At 37.3% G+C, this 14,706-nt stretch overlaps 1 protein-coding gene across 1 annotated transcript in view; it reads left to right on the top strand.

Annotated features, from left to right (window-relative positions):
- The window catches only part of LOC127631797 (small G protein signaling modulator 2-like), a 99,657-nt gene that overhangs the window by 61,821 nt on the left and 23,130 nt on the right, over positions 1 to 14,706 (top strand). Inside the window, exons 6-13 of the mRNA XM_052110143.1 lie at positions 1,560 to 1,708; positions 3,024 to 3,158; positions 4,087 to 4,211; positions 6,094 to 6,161; positions 6,655 to 6,818; positions 7,157 to 7,289; positions 7,950 to 8,087; positions 14,351 to 14,510. Of these exons, the coding sequence (XP_051966103.1) occupies positions 1,560 to 1,708; positions 3,024 to 3,158; positions 4,087 to 4,211; positions 6,094 to 6,161; positions 6,655 to 6,818; positions 7,157 to 7,289; positions 7,950 to 8,087; positions 14,351 to 14,510 (1,072 nt within the window). The remainder of the gene's footprint in view (positions 1 to 1,559; positions 1,709 to 3,023; positions 3,159 to 4,086; positions 4,212 to 6,093; positions 6,162 to 6,654; positions 6,819 to 7,156; positions 7,290 to 7,949; positions 8,088 to 14,350; positions 14,511 to 14,706) is intronic.

Below are 14,706 nucleotides of genomic sequence, written 5' to 3' on the forward strand. Positions count from 1 at the left end.
TTACAGGTGATATGAAGGTTTATAGGTTGTGAAGAACATATTCAGTGCTGTAAAAAACATTCAAATGATGTTAACTCTCATTATTGTAATATATTTCACTGTCAGATCCTTTTTGTCACTTTTGTCACATCCTTTTGATATACTTATTTTGCCAGTAGGGATGCAACAAACAAATATTTTGGTAAAGATAGAGCGATTATTTGACTATTCACTGATTATTGCACCGATTAATCATTAGCTCTTAACTGATTATTCTGCTTGTGCCCCTTTTAAAAATACCTCTAAATGACATTCACTGAATTAAAGGCAAAAAATACTTTTTATTTATTTTAATTCAGTATAGAAATTCACTGTAAAAAAAAAAGTATTATCAAGTGTTTTTGTCTTGTTTTCCATATAAAAATGTCTAAAAATCCTTAAATCAAGATAAATTTACTTGAGAAGCAACATATAAATATTTAGACTTGCTTAAAGAGAGTGCATCTTTAATATAAGTGTATTTTGTATATACAGTAAGTGTATTTTTTCACTTGGTTATACTTCTGCGAGTGCAGTAAAGACAAAATTCACTTATATTCAAGATCTGTTGTCTCAAAGCAAGTCTAAATATCTTATATGCTGCTTCTCAGCTGAATGCATCTTTTTAAAGGATTTTTAGATATTTAAAAATATTTGTATTTTTAATATATTCAACAATCTCAGAAAACTATTTCTTCTGCAGTATAGCTGCTAAAGTAAATGTTCATTGTTTTAAAACACTTTTACATATTTATATTGGAAAACCAGCCAAAACAAAAACAAATCATAAACATATTTTGTTGCAGTGTATAATGAGGCGAAGACTCGCTCACCTTTCTGTTCACTTCAATCCATCTTTAACTCAAAAAAAATATTATGATTCAATAAGTCGTGAGCCATCACGTTATAATCTAGCTGCATTAAGCATCCGTCCTTGAGGGATGAGCGTCCCCACGACAGAGTGTGCCTCAGACGGGTGCAGTTTCAATCTGTCCCCCTTAGATCGGACATTTGTGCAACTCATAGAAGAGGTGATGACCGCACAGAGAAATGCCAGAGTCTGAGTTTGTTGTTAATTACATGATCAACTTCCGTATTATTTGGACTTTAATAAAGCTATAGCGCATTAAAACTGCAATTAAGATCTAACGTCGCGGTGTTTCCTTTAAAGAGCTCCGACTCCACAACGAGTGCTTCTGTATTTACTTTCTTTTTATTTTTGCATTATAATTCCCTCATACTTTGCGATCTACATCAGCTGAAGCAGTTTATAAAGTTTGGAGTGCATCTGGACTGTGATCCGTGTAATTCTTCCTCTCATCAGTCCGACACGAGCTGCAGTGCTGCTCTCTCGCATCATCATTAGAGTTTATTGTGATCTCATGTTACGTTAAATGAGATCAAATGACTATTTGACAAAAAAATTTTTGTCAACAATTATTTATTGTCGACTTTGTAGATAATGTCTACTAATAGTTTCAGCCCTATTTGCCAGTGTACTCCAGTCCGTTTTCTGTTAAAACCATATTTTTCATTTGTAGTAGGGCCTTGCGCTCTGGAGTACACCAAGCTCAAGACGTCAGATCATTTCTGGACGGACCCATCAGCCAATGAGCTGGTGCAGAGACATCGCATCCACGCAGCCCACAGGGGTCAAGAGGTGTCGCCAGGCCGGAGGCCTGCACTCGGGGTGAGAAAATCATGCAGAACACATGGGGTGTTTGAACACTAGTCAAAAGTTTAGACATGCTTTCTGGTACATGCTTTATTATTACTATTCTCCATATTTAAGAATTATATTAATGTATTCAAATCTAACACACATAGCTATTTCAGCAAATTCAAATTGAATTATTTAGTATCAAAAAAATTTTAACATATCAAATGCATCTTATATTTGAGCTACTTTAATTAGCCTTCCTTTGCCTAGATTCATTAGGTGCCACATTGGATGCTTTTAAAATAGTATTGAGGGAGTTCACATGTACTGTATTTTTAGCACTTTTTGGCTGCTTTTTCAAAAATAAATTAGTTTTGTAAATTAATTCTTACATAATTTTTTTTTTAAGGGGTCCTGGGTAGCTCAGTGAGTAAAAACGCTGACTACCACCCCTGGAGTCGAGAGTTTGAATCCAGGGCATGCTGAGTGACTCCAGCCAGGTCTCCTAAGCAACCAAATTGCCCCATTTGATAGGGAGGGTAGAGTCACATTGGGTAACTTTCTCGTGGTCGCTATAATGTGGTTTGCTCTCAGTGGGGTGTGTGGTGAGTTGTACGTGGATGCTGCGGAGAATAGCGTGAAGCCTACAAATGCACAATGTCTCCGTGGTAACGCACTCAACAAGCCACATGATAAGATGCATGGATTGACAGGTTCAGATGAGAAGGCAACTGAGATTTGTCCTCCGCAACCTGGATTGATGCGAGTCACTACGCCACCATGAGGCGCATTGGGAATTGGGGAGAAAAAAAAATAAATACAAAAAAGAAGAATATCTCAGCTCGGTAGTTTCATACGATGCAAGTGAATGATAGCAAAAACTTTGAAGCTTCAAAAAGCACATAAATGTAGCATAAAAATAGTCAGAATACATGGATTATACCACTGGTTTCTTACGTCTTGACATTGGCAATCATGATTTCACCACGAAATGTAATCGAGTTTGAAATCATGAACGTGCTTAGAGACGGCAAATGCAAGGTGTACAGTGAAACTGAAGTTATGTTTTGGTCTGTTCTCACCCAAAATCGATTAGATTGCTTCAGAAGACATGGATTAAACCACTGGAGTCGTATGGATTACTTTTATGCTGCCTTTATGTGCTTTTGGATCTTTAAAGTTTACAGAGCTGAGATATTCTTCTAAAAATCTTCATTTGTGTTCTGCAGAAGAAAGTCATACACATCAAGCGAGTTCAAACTTTTGACTGGTGGTGTTTCTGAATGTTTAACCTACTGTTTGTGGATATTACTGTACATACATACTGCACATTCACTTTCTTTAGATCCGAAAGAGGCAGTCTAGTTGTAGCATGTCTGAAGACACGTTTGCAGCTTCGGCAAGAGAGTATGTTGAATCCCTGCACCAAAATTCACGTGTTCACTTGCTCTACGGAAAGAACAACGTACTCGTTCAACCGGTAAGGTGGTACACAATTCTCTTGATGGTCGTAATAAAATTTATTGAATGATTGATTGATTGATTGATTTATTGATTGTAGATAAATGAGTCTCTTCTAATCAATAAGGGTTCCACAATAGGGGCTTTTTAAGGGAAAAGGGCCACTCTGGCTTACAGCAAGTGTAGCTGGAGAAAATCAATGATCACCACTAGTCAGAAATCTCCTTCCTTCCCTCCTTCGTCTTACCTGTAGTAGTGAACTTGAACCAGGGTCACTCTCCCTCCTTGTCCAAACAGAAAAAAAAATTCTCTCCTGTGTATCAGCCAATCAGTGATTCCCATGCTGACTTTCTGCCTGATAGTTGGCCAGTCTTTTGAACTGGAAAAGGCAGACTGGATTAGCCATTACACCACATTAGATTTGTCATCAACTATGAGTCAGGGATGTGGTGTCTGTGTATGTTTGACTATGTGCATGTGTGTGCATGTCTGTATAATTTGCAACACTGACTAATGTAACTGGGCACACAGAGTGTTGGGTCTGGCGAGGACTTGTAGAAACCAATAGTGTAACCGACCCTTGCCAATAGAACCGCAGTAATTCAGGACTAATTCGATTTCAGTGTGAAACCTGATGCATCATGCAGCCATCATTATCCCACTTAATCGTGAGACATTTTATTTATTTCACTCGTTTGCTCATATCACTCACTCACTCTCTCATCCCGTGATCTTATGCTTCTCTACAATTTTGTTCTTTCTCTATTTCTTGGGTATTTAAGGATCTTATTTTTCCCTGGAACTATTTGTTTAACTTGAACACAGGAAAGAGACAGAAGAGTATGTAAGGCTCTTGATTTTACTAGATATTTAATTTTAGACAGCCTTTAAGATAAAGGAGAGAAGCTGCTGCTTTTAAATTGTGTTAAATTCTTTGTTCTTTGCAGAAGAAGGACATGGAGGTGCTGCGTGGTTACCTGTCCCTTCATCAGGCAGCGGAAACATTGACGCTGAAGTGGACGCCCAATCAGCTAATCAATGGCACTCTGGGCGACTGTGACCTAGAGAAGAGGTAATGCACACATATGGCAAATTTAGTTACATTGGGTCATCAGGTAAAATGGACCAGATAAGGTTGGAGTGTCCTTAAGATTATACTGTAGATCCCCAGTCATAACTGTTGCCTTTAATTTTATACTGTGCTTGACATGTTGTAACTGTTTTGATTGGTGTAAGTCTGCTAAGGTGGACAGAGAAAAAACATAGGGTGAGAATCCTGCTACCGGTCAACTAGGTTATAAACGGTTGCATAATATATTTGAATGGAGGAACAAGTGAGCATCTAAAAGTAATTTTTAAAATTTTTTCAAAGTTGAAATTTTAATTGACTTCAAATAGGCTACAGTACTGAAGTATGGAGCAAATATACAAGACCCTAATGTGAACTGTAAACATAATTAAAGCATATAACATCAATATGCTTCATCTCCTTCAGAAAATATGAATAAAGGTCGTTCACAATTGCTTTCTGTCTCCATGATATTAACCTCTCCATTAATGAAAAAACAAAAGACAAAAAAAAAATCCACGCTCCCTCTGCCTTTTTCTTTTTGATAGGAGAGGCGGAGATTAGCCTGCCTTTTTAAAGTGACTATTAACGCAGTTGTCATACCTTGTAGACATTTTTTAAAAGGTTGAATCTGTTAAACACATCGATGCAAGGGAGAAATGGCAACATCTTACTTATTTCAGACAAAGTCAGTGTATTCGTTGGCAAACTGGATCTTTGGCATGATTGGTTGATTAATAAGAATGTTGGCATGTTTCCCAACTTCACTGACTGTGTGCAATCTCTCCTTTGATACACACAATCGTTCAATGAAACAACAATTTGGCCATTATTTCAGTGAGGATTTCAGTTCATTTGCTGGCTCAGAGACCCATTCAGTTGCTCAGGCAAAGACCTGACAATCGAAATGTAGGAGCAGTTAATCGAATTAAAAAGCGAGTCCAGATAGCTCTTGCTCTGCCCTCATTTTAGTTGACTGTGATGAGTGAATATATTTAGTTTCCTGATGCCGATGTAAAATTGCTCCTTCCATTTGCCTCAACTTATCTGTGTGAGGCCGGGTTTTCAAAATTGACAGCCTTGAAAACAAAATACCCAAATAGCCTCCAGGTGGAGGATGACATCAGGCTTGCGCTATCCAACACTGAACCGCATATTGTGCTTCTTTGTAAAAAGAAGCAAGTGCAGGTGTCTCACTGATTAATTTCACAGTGTCATAGCTAGTGAGATCAGGTTCTTAAAGCAACTCTTCTCTTCTTTCTCCTCTTTGTTTTACATGTAAAATAGCGTAGTACACATTATTACAACCTACTTTAAGTCCTCCTGTTCAAAGTAGGCAATATTGTTCAGAAACATTTTTGATCAATTGTTTTTAGCATAAGGACGTGTTCCACACGTCTATTATATAGTTTTATAAAAGTGATAAAATTGAATTGTAATTATAAAAAAGTTAATAAATAAATAAATAAAACTCACAAACGTAATTTTTTTTATCTATCTGTTTTATTTTACATGGAGAGGGTCCCCTCTACTCACTTATACTCACAAATACTACTCACTTACTCTTAGTAACTGCACCATTATTGTACACTTTTACTCGTGGATTAAATGAATAATGGACTGTGAAAAGTGAATTTCTACAATGCTGTTTTAACTTAAAACAACCGAGTTTGATTAATGCTGCATCCACACCACTAGGTGTCAGTGTATGTTCAGTGTATGTCCAAGATGACATGAACAAAACTTACTGAGTGCACCTTTAATGCTGCACTTAATGGCTTAATTTTCCTGATTTAATCCTTTACACATTTTGCTTTGCAATAATACACACTTTAGCCAAATAACACTTTACTGTCTTTCTCTCTCTCCCTCTCTCTCACTCTAGTATTTATTGGGACTACGCATTGACTGTGCCTTTAAAACAGATCGTCTGCCTTCACTGTCACCAGCGCTGTGAGTCTCTTCCCTACTCTTGTGACAGGCTGTTCATTTCTTAAACTAGCATCATTGAAGCATAGATCTTGACTCATAGTATTTATCTTTTGATAATAGCAAGGATAATGATTTTTTCTTCAATAGTTATCATCAAACATTGTAGTAGTGAAATTTAGAAAGTAGAACGTTTTTAATAGATGTAATATTTCATTAACATTTATGCAATTAATTTATAAAATGCTGTAATGTATAAAATGAAATGAATAAAATCTAAACTAAGTTGTCCATAATTCATGTAGTTCCAAAATTAAAATCTGATTATTGATTTAATTCACACAAAATGTTTAAAATATCATTTTAAATATACTATATATAATATTTAAATAGTGAATTTTTTCAATTATTTGATATTTTATATATATATATATATATATATATATATATATATATATATATATGTGTATATATTATAAATAATACAAAAATATATATTTATGTGAATTTCTCTCAGTGGACTGTGGTGGTACCCTGGTGTTAGTAAGTCAGGATGGGATCCAGCGGCCTCCTCTGCACTTCCCTCCTGGGGGTCACCTACTGGCTTTCCTGTCCTGTCTGGAGACAGGTCTTCTGCCTCGGGGTCAGCTGGAACCCCCTCTCTGGTCCCAGAGGGGTAAGGTGAGTATTGTTTAGCGTCATCTTATTCCTTTTTAATAAGCAGTTATTAGAAACAACCAAATCTTTAAAAGTGTCAAACATTGACATCCTTGCTTATTGAAGGAATAACTCAAATGAACTTTCTTAATACTCAGCTGATACACTGTATAAAATAGCTTCTTTCCTCTATAACCTCTTTGTTTTCTCACTAATTAATGCTTGTTGCCAGTCTGCTTTTTGCTTACTGACATATTGCTTTGTTTAATTCAGTGGATCTAATTAATTGCAAAATGTTATTTATTTGAGAACGAGCCTGTCTTCTGGTGGAATATGACTGTGTGTTTGTGTGTGACTGACAGGGCAAAGTCTTCCCTAAGCTTCGTAAGAGGAACAGCACGGCCCGTTTAGTGGATCAGGACGGAGACAGAGAAGAGCAGATAGCTGCAGACTACGTGTTTCGGATTGTTTATCCGGGACACCGTCACGACTCAAGTAAGTTTCTGCACATATGCATCTGACTTTCACTTTCACCATCCATCCAGCCGTCTGTCCATTCATTCATCCATCCACTCATACATCCATCTATCATCTACCACTTGGCCTCATCCGAGCCACTGTTCGTGGAATGCTGAACGCTGATCAAGGCTGCATCCAGTGTTCGAATTGCGTCAGTCAGGGCTCTTGAGGCTTAATTACTCTTATAATGTGATGATGGGGATATGCGGTGTCAATCCCATTCTTTAAATGTCTCAAAAAAACTGTGTGTGGCACACTTGAGTGTGTTCAGAATATTCAGATGGAAAATAAGTTTTGAATTACTAATGAAATGTTCAAAAAACTATGGAAATAAATGAAACAGAAAGGGAACCCACTCAGAAGACCCACCAGCCACCCCCAATTCGAATACTGACTGTATCAGCCACTATCTCCTCTCTGTTGTTCATGTGTTTTGTTCTCACATTACTGTGAAACATAACAGCCGTTGTGGAGGCTGCTAGGAGGGAAGTGAGTATTATGTGCAGCCTTTGGAGTTTCACCATTTTGAACTGGGTTGACAGTGCCTTTTTATATCTGTATGTGTGTGCATGTGTGAGTTGATCATGACTTGTGCTACAGAGGCGGGTGCTAAACTGTGTTCTTTTATCACCCAAGCAGTCACTATAAACTACCACCACACCACGGGCAGTCGTGCGCCCTCTCTGGACGACGATGAGGAGGAGGAAGATATACTTCACGCAATGATATCAATGATCTGCTCACGGAACCTCACAGACCCTAATGTCATGAAAGGTTTTTATCACCAGTGACCCACCTCATCCCCTCCCCATCCTTCCTTTCATCCTTCTTTATTTCCATCGCAATTGTTACCTGATCCCCACAGCAGCAGCTCAGCAGTGTGGTCTTTGGCAGTCAGTTAGGGTACATTGAGCCTCAGTAGTCTCCTCAAGCATCGTGGTGTCCTAGCCACTCTTTATGTCGGGACTGCTTATTGCTGACCTGATCTGTGAGCATGTAACCACGGCAACCATGGTGAAATCACTTGCGACTAGAACAAAGGTTAGGTCAAGTGACAAGGTCCTAGGTGTACAATAAGTGTGATTTTTGTATGTTAAAAGGCACCTATGCCAGTTTTTTCAGTGGTACTTGCAAAGGCAAACATCTTTATTACTATTGCTCATAATTAGGGTAAGGGATTTGAACAACTAACCCGAACTGTACTCTAAACTTTTACACTCATCTTGTGCTGGTTGTGATACCTCAAATTATTCAGTTTGTTAAAGAGAGGTGTGCTACTATGATCAGATTTTTTCCAAGCAGATGGTAAATGGTCTGCATTAATAGCACTTTTTTAACATTAGTGGTTTTCAAAGCACTTTACACTGTGACTCATTCACCCATTCACACACACCAATGGCGAGAGCTGCCATGCAAGGCGCTAACCTGCCATTGTGAGCAACTTGGGGTTCAGTGCCTTGACCAAGGACACTTCAGCATGTGGAGTCGTGTGGGCCACCAACCCTGCGATTAGTGGCCAACCCGCTCTACCACCTGAGCCCAGCCGCCCCATAAGCAGACAATAAAGTGGATTAAAAAATCCCATACAATATCAAAGTAGGGACCTAGTTAGGGTTGCACTAGCTGTGCGTATGGTCTCACTTAAGTTGTGACAAAAAGTTCAAATTAAGGGCTACAAGTTAGTTTGTAACAAACTGCTTAAAGGAATATTTCTGGTTCAGTACAAATTAAGCTCAGTTAACAGTATTTGTGGTGTAATGTTGATTACCACAATAATACATTTTAACTTTTAAATATTTTAACTAACAATAGAAGTAAACTGGGCCAATCCATAAACATTAAAATAATGTTTAAAAGGTATAGCCACAAGATGTAAACATTATTGGTGTTTTAATGATTTTAGATTGATACATTTGCTCACTAATATTTTATTTGTAAAGTTATATCTTGTGTTACAACTTTGTTGCTATGATGACAACATTGTAAACCAGAAAACCCTATAACGACCATAAAAATTAAGATTTAAACAACTTTACAGCTCAAATAATGCACAAGTTTTAAAAATGTATTGGCGCACAAGATGACATTTACCTTTATTGATCCAATAAGTAACTTTCAGTTTTGTAAACAGATGTTTTGAAAAGCCATACATTTTAGTTTTGTCCAATTATGGTTGAGATATAAACATTTATTTTGTTCCATGTAACTGTCAGCAGTAATAAATTACATTTCCATTAAAATACAATATGTAGAAAACGTTAAAGTTCTAAATTGTATGTTTAAATATGGACAGTAAATAATAATATTCAGGAACTGTATCTAAATCCAATAAGGGTCTGTGAATAGATACTAATACACCAGACATTTATTCATTTTAATATCCTGTTTATTTTGAATTAACTTGCATGCCAGTACCAGACAGAGACAGACGCACACTGGAAAGTGCACTGTTTAGATGGGTTTCATCCTTTACATAATATTCTCTCTGGTAAATGTGTGAGTGTAAATGTTAACATCATCATACGCATTATGTCTAAAGAATTGAAGTCTGTCAAAACATGAGCTCATTGATGTCAATAAATCAGTTTGCCTTTTTAGACCAACCGTTACTCCTAGTTAGAGGCTTCTGTGAATAGTTAATTGTAGGGTTATGTTTCATCAAAGTTTATTAGTTAACCTAAGTTAGAAATGCCTTAAAAAACACTCAGAACACAATAGCAACCTCATAGTATCGCCCTGGCAACCGCTCATGGCAGCGAGCATGACTCTAGTTCTAAATGTAAGAGAAATAATTCCAAAAAAGCTTACCTTTATATGTGGGATTGCAACTGACGTTTACACACAAGTCTGTATGTGTGTGTGTGTGTGTGTAATGTCAGTACAGTTCACATCTCTCCTCCCTGACTCTCTTCCCTTAAATGTCCTCACTATGTTCCCTCCTCACCTCCGTTGCCGATGGTTACCTACGCTAGCCTTTTTCACAGTCGGGAGGGCTCTGCCCTGCCATGTTGTCATACTACTACACTGCATTTGTCTTTCTAACTTTTCAAAGGAAAGTCAGGAGAAAATGCTTCCCATAACTTTTTTAAACATTGACGTGAAAGGCAGAATTTCCAATCAAACTATGGTATTTTGCCAAAATTCATCTGTTAACTTTGGTAAATGCCAAAATGGACATGTTGCATGACATGCCCTTATCCTCGAAACCCATGAACAAATCTATGATAAATCCAAAACAATATGACCAGTTCTACATAAAACATAAAGCTTTAGCTTTCAATGATGGTAAATATGTTTTTGTCATATGTGTAAAGTTAACATGATTCAGTGTACGATTGTAAGGACATTTGGTTTAGTTTTAAACACTAAACGATTTTACTACTGTGTTGGGTCGCTGTATGATGGGTCCTGAAGCAAAACCAGAACTCTCTGCACTGTTGGGCCAGAGTGTGGTGGTCAGGCAACAATGCTTCCAATTATTTGCTCTTTTCCTTTTGCACTTTTTGGTTGACTTGAGTAAGTCCTTAGAGAAGTGTCAGTTGTTTTTGGGTTCTATCTCTTGCTTTTGGATTTGCTGCAGAATGCTCGAAGGGCTTTGCATGTCAAATTTGCAAATGTTGTGTATTACATTTTCTTTATTTTACTTTGTGGTGAATGTGCTGCACTGCTGTTTTCCTCTCTTTATCAATTCTCTCTTTTCCTATTTGGTTTGATTTGTTTTTGTTTGGTTTGTCGATGTTCCTCTTGTGTTGAGCCGAATTTCTGCAATGCTGTTCACTGTAATTCTTCACTAACTGCAGTCACCTTTCATTATATCAGTTAGGTCCTGTGGGGTTCTGGTGTAGTAGATACATGAATCGTTCCGTGAACGCGTCGCCCATTTGATCATAGACTTAACAAAGTCTCATAGCCCTTGCAAGACTTTTAGGGACAGATATTCAATACATGCTCTCCGTTCACTGTTATTTTGGTTACAACAAGGAAAGTTATGATGTATAGCAGGTCACCAGCTCCAACCTGAAGAATTAAGGTGAAGAGCATTTACTCAGTTTACTATCGACTCTTTTGGTTCAATGAGTTCACTATCTTCACATTTTATAAAACATACACTGTATACATTTTTCTTCTTTATTTATTTTTTCTTTATTTTTGTCATGGTTTAATCTGATGCATCCAGCATGGTAGGAATGGTTACTGTCTGTCCTTCTATATTCCTCTTCAAGTTCTACCAGTGCCTGGCTTGATTTGTGACACTCTGTGATTGATTGATTTATTGATTGATCAATCAAATGATTGGCAAGTCTCCTGGCATTGCATCCCCACATCGTTTTACATCTTTTCCTTCTGTTCATTCATAGATGCATGTTTTTGATATCCTTCAGGTTTTCTTTTATTTCATTATGTGTAATTAAGGATACATTAATGATATATTAATCTGGTTAACAAGATCTGAATGGCATTTTTGAAAGGAAGAAAATTAGGCTATATATAAAAACCAGCCAAAACTCTACTAAGTCAAAAGTTTAAATACACTTAGGTTGAAGTCATTAAAACTCATTTTTAACCACTCCACAGTTTTAATATCAGCAAACTGTAGTTTTGGCAATTCCTTTAGGACATCTACTTTGTGCATGACACAAGTAATTTTTCCAACAATTGTTTACGGACAGATTGTTTCACTTTTAATTGACTATATCACAATTCCAGTGGATCAGAAGTTTACGTTCACTTAGTTAACTGTGCCTTTAAGCAGCTTGGAAATTTCCAGAAAATTATGTCAAGCCTAATTTAGCTCCTGATAGGCTAATTGGAGTCAATTGGAGGTGTACCTGTGGATGCATTTTAAGGCCTACCATCAAACTCAGTGCCTCTTTGCATGACATCATGGGAAAATCAAAAGAAATCAGCCAAGACATCAGAAACAAAAATCATGGACCTCAACAAGCCTGGTTCATCCTTAGGAGCAATTTCCAAACACCTGAATGTACCACTTTCATCTGAACAAACAATAGTACGCAAGTATAAACATCATGGGACCACGCAGCCATCATACCGCTCAGAGACGCATTCTGTCTCCTAGAGATGAATGTAGTTTGGTGTGAAAAGTGCAAGTCAATCCCAGAACAACAGCAGAGGACATTGTGAAGATGCTGGAGGACACAGACAAGTATTTATATCCACAGTAAAATGAGTACGATATTGACATAACCTGAAAGGATGCTCAGCAAGGAAGAAGCCACTGCTCCAAATCTGCCATAAAAAAGCCAGACTACAGTTTGCAAGTGCATATGGGGACATAGATCTTACTTTTTGGAGAAATTTATGAAACAAAAATGTAACTGTTTGGCCATAATAACCATCACTATGTTTGGAGGAATAAGGGTGAGGCTTGCAAGCTGAAGAATACCATCCCAACCGTGAAGCATGGGGGTAGCAGCATCATGTTGTGGGGGTGCTTTGCAGCAGGAGGGACTGGTGCACTTCACAAAATAGATGGCATCATGAGGAAGGAAAATGATGTGGATCTATTGAAGCAACATCTCAAGACATCAGCCATGAAATTAAAGCTTGGTCACAAACAGGTCTTCCAAATGGACAATGACCCCAAGCATACCTCCAAAGTTGTGGCAAAATGTCTTAAGGACAAAAAGTCAAGGTATTGGAGTGGCCATAGCAAAGCCCTGACCTCAATCTGATAAAATGTTTTTGGGTAGAACTGGAAAAGCATGTGCGAGCAAAGAGGCGTACAAACCTGACTTAGTTACACCAGTTCTGTCTGGAGGAATGAGCCAAAATTCCAGAAATGTATTGTGAGAAGCTTGTGGAAGGCTCCTCAAAACATTTGACCCAAGTTAAACAATTTAAAGGCATTGCTATCAAATACTAATAAAGTGTATGTAAACTTCTGACCCACTGGGAATATGATGAAAGAAATAAAAGCTGAAAGAAATAATTATCACTAATATTATTCTGACATTTCACATTCTTAAAATAATGTAGTGATCCTAACTGACCTAAGGCAGGGAATGTTTTCTATGATTAAATGTCAGGAATTGTGAAAAACTGAGTTTAAATATTTTTGGCTAAGGTGTATGTAAACTTCTGACTTCAACTTTTATATGCAGTGGAGTCAGGTTGAAAATCTGGGATTCAGAATCTAATTTAAACCTAGAAATAAACGGCACGTTTTGTGACTTTGAAAAATGTGAAGCTAAGAACGATATGATGTAGAAGGAATGAGAAATATGTACAATTCTGCACTATTTCTAGGGCACTTATCAAATTTAAGTTAATAAGTGTTATTGACCATGTTCATTCCAATGTGAGGAAGTACTTCTCAAATCATGCTGGGATAATATGGATCATCAGGCTTTGCACAAATACAAGTGCATGCTGTCATTAAAGCAAAAGGGGAACTTACAGAATACTAAGATTTTGTTTTAATTCATGTTAATTATTTAAACGTTTTACTCAAATTGTTATGCTGATAATATTATTTGTAATGAAAAAGTTATGTTAATTTAGAAAAATACAAAATATTTTCACTAGTGGTTATAGACTTTTTACCCCAATATATTCAAAATAAAAACACTCCAAATCATATATGTTCCAATGCAGTTTACTCTTCCTTAATTATCCCATGTTTGAGCTGAGACCTGTAGCATTCAAGTCACAATTTCAATGTAACTGGTTTGAGTGGCTGAGAATTATATTTTATGCCCATTCTAGTCGGCAGTCTACGGACTAGTATAATCGTAATTTCCACAAGACACTTATTATGGTGTCTGAAATATGAACTGAATTCACATAGCGTTCCTCCATACAACAAAATAGCTCTGAGAGGAAAGAAAAATCTCAATTTTCAATTATCTGAACAATTTTAATGCTAATATATCTTAAGCAGTGACTTACAAAGGAAATGTGTTCCTCAAATGCAGGTTACTATAACGGGTTAAATATCGCTTATTCATCTCTATTTCCTCTCTCTTTCTCTCGCTCTCTCTTTATCCGTCTCTTCCATGCCCACACCCTTGCAGACCATGGGGACATGATGGAGATGCAGGGCTTTGGTGGCAGCCCGTTGTCATGGCAGCAGGGCGAGTACCCCAGTCATTTGTCGTTATGTCTCTCCTGCTCCACTGGGGGCAGCAACACATCTGTCGAGCTTCCCCTGAGCTGCACCTGCATGCACGACCGGTGAGGGATGTTTGCATACATATACCATTAATGAATGCTAAATATATGGAGAGTGTGTGGCTGCAGTTTACACACAGACTAACCAAATCAGCCAACCAGCATTCCTACATTGAAAGTAGAGCCGGATTACAGAAAAATAGTCAAAATCAAATTGAAATCAAATTTGAACCTTTCTTAATATTTGGCTACATTTTGA

The sequence above is a fragment of the Xyrauchen texanus genome, chromosome 38 (assembly GCF_025860055.1).
Source record: "Xyrauchen texanus isolate HMW12.3.18 chromosome 38, RBS_HiC_50CHRs, whole genome shotgun sequence".
In the NCBI taxonomy this organism is placed as follows: domain Eukaryota; kingdom Metazoa; phylum Chordata; class Actinopteri; order Cypriniformes; family Catostomidae; genus Xyrauchen; species Xyrauchen texanus.